A 10,388-nucleotide genomic window follows, 5' to 3' on the forward strand; every position below is an offset into this window, starting at 1 on the left:
AGATTCCCATGTATCTGAACATACGTACCACGTATGCGTGTGGCCTTTTGGCATCCTGCCTGCCTGGACATTCAGATGTCGTCACTGACCAAATACAAGCTGGCTTCCTCGGGGTGGACGCCAATGGATGCTGCTAGTGGTGCTGCGCTCACTTGAACCTTCACTGATCACTGCAAATTGGGGTGCCTATCCACTAGTAAACCATTTCTGGTGTCATCAAAGGCATGATAGGGCTGCTGATAGCCTGCTACTGGTAGGCAGCCTGCTCAAAGGCGCCTGGATTACGGGTGCAGATTGGTGCTTACGATCGGCTTTGCGCGGCCAATAAATGAATTTCTGCAGATTGTTGGGGCGCCCACTGAAGTGAAGGAATGTTTTTTCTCTTTCTTTTTCCTGCGTTCCCTTTCCGGCCCTTTTCATCTTCTTTTCGTCGCCTGCTCGCCTTTTGTTCGTGACGACGGCTACCCAGCCTTATCCATGCTCTACAATTCCTGGCCTGCGGTATTCATCATGGATGTCATGTCGATGAGTCGATGGAAGTCATTGTATAATAGTTTTCTTTTCGAGAAAGAAAGATTAGGATAGTAACTTATTGTGTAGCTGATGACAAAAAGGATCCCACTAGGCCACTACTGCCCTTGCAGATATCCTCGTGATTCTTGACCTGGTACTGGTAGAGACGCTTTCGATGAAACTGAAAGATCAGTTGATAGAGAACGTTGCTGCCTTTATCTACCGGGGCTAATGGCGATTGATGCGATAGTTTCACCGCCGCCGTTCGTGTTTTGTCCAGAATAAAATGCATTTGCTTGCGCGTTTTGTTCAAGAGCTCAGATTTATTGGAGTAGAATATGGCGGGAACTCCACAAGAAAGTCATTTCCACACGATTGTGCGCGCGTGGTGGTGGTGGTGGATCCATCACAAGAATAGCTGTTCTGCTATAGCTATCGCCTGTCTGGATCAAGCATACACGCATTCTCATCTTCATTTCGCCTCGCACCAAGGGAGTGCTATTGCTTGAATGCTTGACAGCAATAAGGTTGTCTCGGGGAGAAAAAGGCATAAAACTACAGAAAGGCTCTTCATTCATGAGCCAAAGCCTAACATACACACACATACAGAAGAAGAAAAAGAAACTGTTCAATAAATCTTACTCCAAACTGAACAAAAAAGAAAGCTAGGGAGAGAAGAAAACGAATGCATTTGCCCTACCAAGAAGTGCCAGTGTGCCACTACTATCAAGAAGCCACTGAATCAAACAATCTTCTTAGCATTTAACCTTAAGTTTACCCTTGTGATGAAATTTTACTCTAGATTCTATAGGAACACTTTTGAGACAACCAGCCAGCCCCTTGCACGTTGCATTGCAGCTACGGTACGTTCAGAGTTTCAGAGACGGATGACGAGACGAGATCAGTTGTTGAGGAAGGCGCAGTCCCGGCGGATGTTCCCCTGCGAGGGGTCGGTCTTGACGCCGACGCGGCCGAGCCTGGTGATGGCGTCGACGAAGGCCTGCTCGAAGTCGGTGGCGTTCTGCGCCCACGCCACCACGGTGGGCTGCGAGCGGGCGTCGGAGTAGAGCACCTGGTCGGAGGTGAAGAGCCCCCGGCCGTTGACCAGGTTGACGAAGTACTGGTTGTCGAAGGCCTGCGGGGTGACGGGGTCCAGCTGCAGCGCCACGTTGGGGTCCACCCCCGCCGGGCACGCCGCCTGCAGGTCCGCCGCGTACGTCGCGTTCATCGTCGGGTCCACCGACGCCGGCTGGATCCGGCCCGCGAACGTGCTGCAGTGCGCCAACCCCACCGTGTGCGCCGCTGCAACGCACCAGAGCCAGACGACACGTTATTATTATACTGGGAGATCTCTGTTACGTTGCCCCTGTCCTGTTTGGAGCACACAAATTCTTGTACAAAATAATATAAAAAGTTATCGCTATTTCTCAGAAATTTTCTCTCTTCGTTTTTGACGATACAGAAAAATTTATGTGAATGGTGTTGCAGTACACGTAGGACCTGACGCGCTGCCCATTTTAAAATGTGTCCTGCACGATGCTGCTGCTGCTGCTACGTGAACGTGACACTGGTCCCATGAGTATTTTTGTTTCTAGGCTCTGTTTAGTAAACCTCGTAAACACAAAAAAAAAAAGTCACATCGAATTTTTCGATACATGTATGGAGTACCAAATGAAGTCTATTTATAAAACTTTTTGCATAGATGAACTGTAAATCGCGAGACCAATCTAATGAGCCAACTTAAGCCATAATTTGCAACAATGATGCTACAGTAATCATCCGCTAATTATTAATTAATCATGGATTAATTAGCATCATTAGATTCGTCTCGCGATTTACAACTCATCTATGCAAAAAATTTTGTAAATAGAATTTATTTAGTACTTCAAATTAGTAAGATTCCATCGCAAATTTTTTTTACAAAACATCTAAATATGGCCTTAGTTTTCGAGTTTCGACAGCTCATTTGGCAGGCAGGCCCGTCGTGCCTCAATTCGTGGGCCGCAATTATGGAGGTGGTCAGGTGGGAGCTCCCTGAGTTGCAAACGGTCTGGGTTGGATGATCGTGGGCGAGCTGTGGTGTTGGATGATATACTGTACATGGGCAGGGACTACAGTAATGCGATGCTGACCTTTCTTTCACGTGCAAGCAAGGCTCCCAATCAATCCAGCAGCAACCGGCATGACAGCCAGTCGCCACAGTTGACCACTTTCAGATCTGTCGACCAGCTACAGTGCAAGTGTGCAGCACACTCCTAGCACTAACACCATTCGTTCACTGTGATGATCATCTGGTCTGGTCATGGTTCATCTCTGTTGTTCTAACCTAGGGATGAGATGGTAATGCATTTTTCAATTTCGCTACGGATCTCTCGAGCCTACACAATTGATTGCAGACTTGGTGGGAGTTGGGCTTGGAGACCCTTTGCTTGACTCGAAAGACATGGAGCAGAACAGAGCACATGGAAATCTGTCTCTGTACTTCACTAAGGCTGCTAGTACAGCGGTTGGAGTAGTAACTATTTTGTTTATGAAAGAAGGAAGGCACTGGAGCAACAGTAATTTAATTGGAGTATTAGTAATAATAATCTGCTTGCTTACCAGATAGAGCGATCATGTCGGCCTGCGACAGGTTGTTGGCGGCGAACAGCGTCGTCAGCTGGTCCAGGTCGAACGACGGCGGCGGCAGCTTCCCGTCGACGTTGGTCGACAGCGAGACCAGCCCGTCCAGCCTCCCGAGCTCCACCGCGTATGACGGCCCGCCAGCCTGCACGGATCGAGAGCGTTACGCGCGCGGACCGCAAATAATGACCAGATGCTGTGCGCTTTACGCAGGGAATCCTCGAAAGCTCGGGCCTTTGCAGGTGTAGATTTGGGGGCGGAAAGGTGTTCCTGCGGCAGCGGCATTGGTTCCATTCCATCCACTAGAGTACGTACCAGGGCAATGACGTCCCGGGTGGCGAGGGCGAGGATGTCGGCGCAGGACACCTGGTTCGCGCACGCCGGCACGGCGTCGACGGCGGCCTTGGCCTTGATGACCGTGTCGAAGCCGTCGCCGGCGAGGGAGAGGTTGTTGGGGTGGTCCTTCTCCGCCGTGTTGTTCCCCGTCGACACCAGGATCACGGACGCGTCGCATCCCTGGGGGATCGATCACGGTCACGGTCACATGGCGAGAAATTAAGCGCACATGCGGCGGCGCCGTCCAGGTTCCCTGGGCCGCTCGCTCGAACCGAAATCTATCTTGGAGAAGAAAAGAAAATCTCTTTGCTGCAAGCGATGGAGGGAGGGGAAACGGACACGGACCTCGACGAAGCAGTCGTGGAAGAAGAGGCGGACGGTGGCGCCGACGGCGACGGGCTGGTCCTGGACCTTCTGGGACACGGCGTCGCGCACGATGCTCTCCAGGTCCGGGCACACCGCCGCGTAGTAGTCCTGCCGCAGCTGCGCCGCCACGCCGGCGGCCGCCGCGAGCGCCGCCAGGAACGCTGCCAGGATCCTGATCTCGGCGCCCATGCCGCGCTAGCTGCCGCTGGCCCTCTCTACCCTGTCCTCTGCTCCCCGCCGCCTCCCACCGGCTCCGCACGCAACGCTCGCTCGCCCTCGCCCCTGCCCAGCGCCTCGCACTCTCGCGCGGCGGCTTATGACACCGCACCAGCAGGCAGCGGCGCGCGCGGCTTGGGGTACCGCGAGTGATGATGACGCTGTCGAGCGTTGGGCTGTGGCTGCTGCTGGTGGTGGTGACCGGTGAGGTTATGATCTAGCGAGCGAGCGAGCAAAGTGGTGTGCGCGCCTGCGATGCAGTAGAAGCCAAGTCTCCTCGGAGTGGGGGAGCCCTTGCGGGGGAGTGCGTGCACGGGATTTAATACGCGCGGCGGCGGCTCGCCGGACGTACGCGATCGACGGCTGGAGCGGGCGCCAATTTTCGTGCGCGGAGGCAGTGGACGGCGAGGAGCGGGGGATCTAGAAGCGGCGCCCACGGGGACACATGCCCCTGTCACCTCTCTATCCGCCCGGCGCGGGGCGCGGCTTGGGGCTCGTGCCGTGCCGTGGGCGGATGCGCGCACCGTATGGCTAGCTGGCCGCCCGCGCGGCGAACATGTGGTGCGACCGCAACCTCCACATGGCGTGGTTGGTGCGCGCCTACATGCTGCGTGCTCACGACAGGGTTCGCGTTCTGCAGCAACCGTGACCGCCAGAGGCACAAGTAACAATGCCGTAATTGGCAGTAGCAAGTGGTTGTAGGTAGCAGCTCACGCCTTGGTCAGAAGAATCACAGGGGATCACATGAGAGGAGCAAACCAACAGGGTAGTAAAACAATGTCTGGAACGCTGAGCTTTTTTTTTAACTTTTTTTTAAACAAAGCTGGAATGTGTTCCAAGGTTCTGATGTGGTCGAGTGGTACTGTAAGACCAGGACTATACCTTGCTGCGTGAACTCGCCGTAATGCGCGCTCCGGCTACGAGAAACTGAAACACTGCTTGAACCAACTCGAACGAACTGAAAACAAGGTTAGGATCAATCAAGCACTCCAGCGCATGTATCACGAGACGTATGGAATTGGCCGCGGTTCCGTGCACGTTCGTTAGCCGATAAGAGCTTCCGCCCCTATGGAAAGGCGAATGCGGCCAAGCAAGACGAGGCGTCCGGCCTGCATCCCGGGGCAGGTTTTCCATGATTGGAGGCGTCCGGAACCCGCCATTGCTAGACGGCCAGAACCGAAAGGCGCGCATAATTGGTGTGCCTCATTCCAAGATAGGCGTAGGTGCACCATGGAGCGATCCTGTAACTATCCAACGACTCATTCAGTGAGGTGAGGAGCACCAAATGATCTGTGGTTGCACCAATAGTTCTGGTGGGTCGAATCATTTAGCTTGCTATTGCTGGGCTCGTGCGTGCGCCACGCCTCCTCCGCTACACGATGCCCATACTACCCTTGCTACAACTCCGACTCGTCTGTCTCTTCCTTCCTCGCCACGGCGTCGCCAGCCAGCGCCCGCACATGCTTGTCGAGCGGGTTGACGAGGAGCCGGAGCTCGCGGTTGCAGACGGGGCTGAGCTCCCGCAGCAGGAGGCGCTGGCCGCGGGAGTCTGCAAGGACCATGCCGCACCAGGGCGCTGCCGACGGGAGGGGGCCGGGGCCGGGGATGACGCTCGCGACGGGCATGAACGGCGGCCGCGGGGAGAGGCACGGCGCCTCCGCGCCAGCGGCGGCACACGGCGGTGCAACGGATGACGTCGCGCGGCGCCAGCCTACTCTGTCTGTCCGTCACCGGCATCGGGCGCGTGCGCTTGCAGCAGAGTTGAAGCCGGGCGCAGGGAACAGGGAGCGCTTGCGGCAGACGACAGGCGGCGGCATAGCAAGGTGCGGAGTGGTAGTTGGCGAATCGGGCACCGCGGTGGCAGAACAGGAAATAGGAATTTGGGGATCCAATTCTTGCGGCCGCGGCGGCGTTGTCGAGAGACGGCGGCCGAGTCAGAGGAGGCGGCGGCATCAGGTACGTCGAAGGGGTGGGTCGAACCCCCCAATACCTTGGTTCAATGATTTTTGAGGCTCTGATCCAATAGGGGTCCATTAGGGTTGTTTCGATGGGCTAGATTAGTGATCCATTGGTTCGATCCGCTCCACACTCATCTTTAGCCCCATTGCAGCTAGCGCTTCGCGGCCAAAAAGCGGCATCTGAGAACGGGCTCATAGCCCAGTGGTGAGCGCTGCGGTTGTGCAGGCCACCCGCCCGAGTTCGATGCCCAGCATCGACACTCGGGTGTCTCACCGGGGCTTGCCCCTAAATTTGAACAGTTTCCGTCTGGATGGTTTCCAGACGCTTGCCTCTCACGCGTGGAGCCACAAAGGGACTGCGACGCGTCCGTCGCCTATAGAGCCTTGGAGGTTTCTGGTGATCTCTAGAAAGACGTGGTCTTTTGTATCTGTGTGTAGTTGTAGGTATGCTTGTACACGTGTAGTGTGAGTGTGGTGTGCGTGTGTAGAGTGATGCGTGCGTATGTGTATGAACAGATGCTACAGCTGTACCCAGATGATGGGCGTAAAAAAAAAAGCGGCATCTGCCTGGAAAAGAGTTCCGTTGCTTCTTCAACCTTCCGACGGTAGTCCCTCCTAGCAGCCGCCATCGTGCAGTTCTGGGCGCCTTGCTTGGATCCTAGCGTCAGCGCCTTTTCCACAGCATGGCTGCTTCCTGCTTCCTTCTCGATCCGTTGTGATTGGCAGCGGCGCGCACTACTGACTGAGGCTGGTTCCAGTGCAACGGCTGGAGAGGAATATGACGGGTGTTTTCGGACGTTGGTGGTGATGGTAACATCCACTGGACTGATCCGGGCTCGCCCAGCCAAGGTCCCAACGGCAATCGCCGGCTTATTGGTTAAGGCTGATGCTTTATGCTAATCCTAGCCCCAGCACCTGCAGTCGCAGTCTTTCTCCATCGGTGGATTATCTTCTGTGGCGATTAGGGCGGCAGATAATGTCAGTGTCTCCACCTCAGCCGCCGTTCCTGGGCGCCCCTCCGCCGAGGGCACGCCGCCCTCTGATTAGCAGCTGGTCACGCCCGTGGGCCGCGGCTTACAGTCTGCTGCTAGGAACATGGGCGTGAGCAGCTAGGTAGGAGCCTATGACTCGTACGGGCATGAAAAAACTGTTGGAAATGGGCCGCAAATGTTGCACTACAAATGGGCTGGCCCATGGTATTGCACGCGGGCCAGGTCCCTTATTAACCCAAGCAAAAACCCAAAAGTTGATTAAACTCTAATCCCTCTAAAAAAAGACTAAACTATAATCCGGCCTTTTCTTTTCGAGGCCAGTCAGTTAATCACGAACAGTCGAACGTACACACATTTCTCACCATGAAGGGGGAAAAAAGAAAACTTGAGCGCTCATCAGAATCAGCTGTATCGCACTCGTGCAGCAAGCTCAAGTTGCTCAACCGGATCACACATCACGAGCGCTGATCATCGTTACGCGATCCGGCCTGACATCACCTGGGAAGTTATCCAACGGCCGACGCGGCACGAGATAAGGTAAATTAATGTGACGGAGCGAGCGGCGACTCTGATCTGAGATGCTTTCGGTTCAGCTGTCAATTTCCGCGCGTAGTTGTAGCTTGCAGGGTCCCTACCAAGCAGCCAGCCAGACGGGCGGGCTCCGGGGTAGACCGGTCGGAGCGCCAGGTCTGCCACGGCACCGCAAGGCTCTGCTCTAGTAGATGTCTGCCGCGGCGGCTCCGCGTGTCCCGAAGGAACGGGCCCGGAGGCAGCGGCGAGGCGGGTTTGGGTTTGGACTTGAACGAGAGCTTCAGAAGTAAGCACAACTTGTTGCTGGTTGTACGGAAGGAAGACGGCACCGGCAAGTGTTCAGTAAAAAATTTGTACGCAGGGTAAGTTTTCGCGCCCCTTTCACTTTCAGGCTTTGCCTATCACGACAAAATACCGCGTGTTCGACATCGACCTCCGGCACAATAATTGATCACGAGATTGACAGATTCAAGTCCCCACCAACAATCCCTCTCGAAGATGGAAGGTTCAGCACGCGATTTCGCAGGAGGAATGTTCGAGTCTTTGAGACATCGTTTCTTAATTTCTTTCTTTGTTTTTTTTGTGTTACGAATGATCATCGTTTCATCAGCAAACTGCTCAAGTATTTTACTCTACTTTTGTTTTGGGGGAACCAAACTGCTCCGGTGCGGTGCAGCATACCCGAAAACTATAGCGGTTTGATGCAAGCTTCAGGTAATTCAGTTGACAGTTGACACACTAAAAATTGGAAGAAAAAAAATGACACGGTGACGACAGCTTGATACCCAATCCAATAATAATTATTCTTGATAATGCTTTATTCGTCACTGTCTACATACATTTGCGGATCGGAAGAACATCTTCTGTGCATAAGTGCATTCTTACACTTCCAACAACCAACGCATGCAACGAATCAAACGAGAAAGGTGTACTATGTACAGGCACATTACCGGAAACACCCCCAAGCGAATTTTAATTTCCCTCTTCTCCCGGACATCCATGTCACCAAATGCACACGCAATTCCGTGTGCACACACGAGTCATGACACACAAGTCGGTCCATGACACATGCGCCACTGCTCACCCCCGGCCTTTTTCCTTTCAGTTGAACACGTCGCACTGCCTGCGGATGTTGCCGCGCCTGCCGGACTTGACCCCGACGCGGCCGAGCCTGACGATGGCGTCGGCGAAGGCCTTGTAGAAGGCGGCGGTGCTGTTGGCCAGCGCGTCCACCATGGGGCGCGTCCGGTTGTCGGTGTAGAGCAGCTCGTCGGAGCCCAGCAGCCCGCCGCCGTCCTGCAGGTTCCGGTAGTACTGGTTGTCGAGCTCCGCCGGCGAGGCCTGGTCCATGAGCACCAGGTTGTCCGGCCCGCCGTCGGGGCACCTGCCCTCCAGGAACCGCGCGTACCTGGGGCTCAGCGTCGGGTCCGTCGGCTGCCCCGGCCGGTGGTTGTACAGCCGGTCCGAGAACTTGCTGCAGTGCGCCAGCCCCACGCTGTGCGCCGCCGAGAGCGCCACGAGGTCCGACATGTTGAGCCCGTGGGCCTTGAACACCGCGAGCAGCTGGTCCATGGTCTGGTTCGGCTCCGGCAGCTGCCCCGGCACGCTGCTGGCCGTGGAGCTCAGCCCGTCCAGCCTGCCCAGCTCCATTGGGAAGAAGGGCCCGCCACTCTGCACACACACGATTCCACAATATAATTATAATGGTGTGCGTCGTGGCATGGACTCGATCAGATAGAAATATAATAGCGGCGCGCGCGTACCATGGCGATGGCGTCACGGGTGGCGAGGGCGAGCACGTCGGCGCAGGAGACGGTGCCGGGGCAGGCGGCCTCGACGGCGGCCTTGGCGCTCCGCACCGTGTCGAAGCCCTCGAACGCCAGGGACTTGTTGTCGGAGGCGTCCTTCTCGGCCTGGTTGCCCGGCGTCGACTCGATCAGCACCGACCCGTCGCAACCCTGCGTGTATAGTATCCACCGTTTGGTTTATTAGCTTCCTAGCTACGTGGCGATCTCGATCTGCTGAAAAAAAAAATCAATCTGAACCTCGACGAAGCAGTCATGGAAGAAGAGGCGGATGGTGGAACCGGTGGTCCGGATGGTGGCCTGTATCTTCTGCTGCACCACGCCACGCACGATGGCCTCCACGTTGGGGCAGGTGCTCGCGTAGTAGTCCACCTTCAGGGCCGCCGCGCCGGGCTGCGCGAGGCAGGCGGCGGCGGCGGCGACGGCCGCGAGGACGAGCAGCGACGGCGACGGCGACGGCCTGGCCATCTTGGTTGTTTTGCTTGTCTTCTGGCTGCTACATCCAGGCGGTGCAAAATCGGTAGGTTTATATCATGCTGGGGTCTGGGGTGTGAAGTGGTGAAGTGTCAAGCGTGAAATAAAAGACTCCGGCGAACGGTGGCACGAAACCGAGAAGAGTTGACATTCGTGACACACCGGAGAGCCATGTCATGGGCTCATGGCCCGTCAGTATTGTATCCACTCGTGTGTTTTGAACTCTCTCTGGGCTGATTCTTTGATGCGTTAAAAATCTAAAAGGGAGTTTTTCCTTGAATGGGACATGCAAGGTTGAATAATGCTGCCCATCTCGGTGCTTAGCTCATGCGTGGAATATGAATATCACGCTATAAACTGATTTTTTTCGAAAGATCCTGAACCTACGGTTCGGCGTATATTAATAAGAAAAAGAGAATTGGTCCAGCTTATAGGTAAACCGGACCTGAAAACCGTACACAACAGCTACAACACCTACAACTGCGGCTTATCGGATTGGGACATCGACAGGCGCAACACAACGGTCGGTTGGATTGGGGCATCAACACGACCACATCACTCCAACTCAAGAAACC

At 55.3% G+C, this 10,388-nt stretch overlaps 2 protein-coding genes across 2 annotated transcripts; both read right to left on the reverse strand.

The window, feature by feature from the left end:
- Positions 1 to 1,051: 1,051 nt before the first annotated feature.
- On the reverse strand, positions 1,052 to 4,335 carry LOC120649673 (peroxidase 51-like). The gene is made up of 4 exons (XM_039926532.1): positions 3,817 to 4,335; positions 3,451 to 3,651; positions 3,115 to 3,280; positions 1,052 to 1,815 (listed from the first exon to the last, which is right to left on the reverse strand). The coding sequence occupies exons 1-4, from the start codon at positions 4,024 to 4,026 to the stop codon at positions 1,415 to 1,417; spliced, it is 978 nt and encodes a 325-aa protein (XP_039782466.1). The 5' UTR covers positions 4,027 to 4,335; the 3' UTR covers positions 1,052 to 1,414.
- Positions 4,336 to 8,312: 3,977 nt separating this feature from the next.
- Positions 8,313 to 9,957, reverse strand: LOC120649672 (peroxidase 51-like). Its single transcript, XM_039926531.1, has 3 exons — positions 9,580 to 9,957; positions 9,298 to 9,492; positions 8,313 to 9,205 (listed from the first exon to the last, which is right to left on the reverse strand). The coding sequence occupies exons 1-3, from the start codon at positions 9,805 to 9,807 to the stop codon at positions 8,636 to 8,638; spliced, it is 993 nt and encodes a 330-aa protein (XP_039782465.1). The 5' UTR covers positions 9,808 to 9,957; the 3' UTR covers positions 8,313 to 8,635.
- Between the last annotated feature and the right edge of the window lie 431 nt (positions 9,958 to 10,388).

Source organism: Panicum virgatum, chromosome 9K (assembly GCF_016808335.1).
Source record: "Panicum virgatum strain AP13 chromosome 9K, P.virgatum_v5, whole genome shotgun sequence".
NCBI classification, from domain to species: domain Eukaryota; kingdom Viridiplantae; phylum Streptophyta; class Magnoliopsida; order Poales; family Poaceae; genus Panicum; species Panicum virgatum.

Coding starts and splice junctions, on each gene's coding strand:
- LOC120649673 (XM_039926532.1), bottom strand. CDS start 4,026: ATGGGCGCCGAGATCAGGATCCTGGCAGCGTTCCTGGCGGCGCTCGCG. Junction 3,652..3,816: donor TCCACGACTGCTTCGTCGAG/GTCCGTGTCCGT, acceptor TCGATCCCCCAG/GGATGCGACGCGTCCGTGAT. Junction 3,281..3,450: donor CCCGGGACGTCATTGCCCTG/GTACGTACTCTA, acceptor CGATCCGTGCAG/GCTGGCGGGCCGTCATACGC.
- LOC120649672 (XM_039926531.1), bottom strand. CDS start 9,807: ATGGCCAGGCCGTCGCCGTCGCCGTCGCTGCTCGTCCTCGCGGCCGTC. Junction 9,493..9,579: donor TCCATGACTGCTTCGTCGAG/GTTCAGATTGAT, acceptor CTATACACGCAG/GGTTGCGACGGGTCGGTGCT. Junction 9,206..9,297: donor CCCGTGACGCCATCGCCATG/GTACGCGCGCGC, acceptor GTGTGTGTGCAG/AGTGGCGGGCCCTTCTTCCC.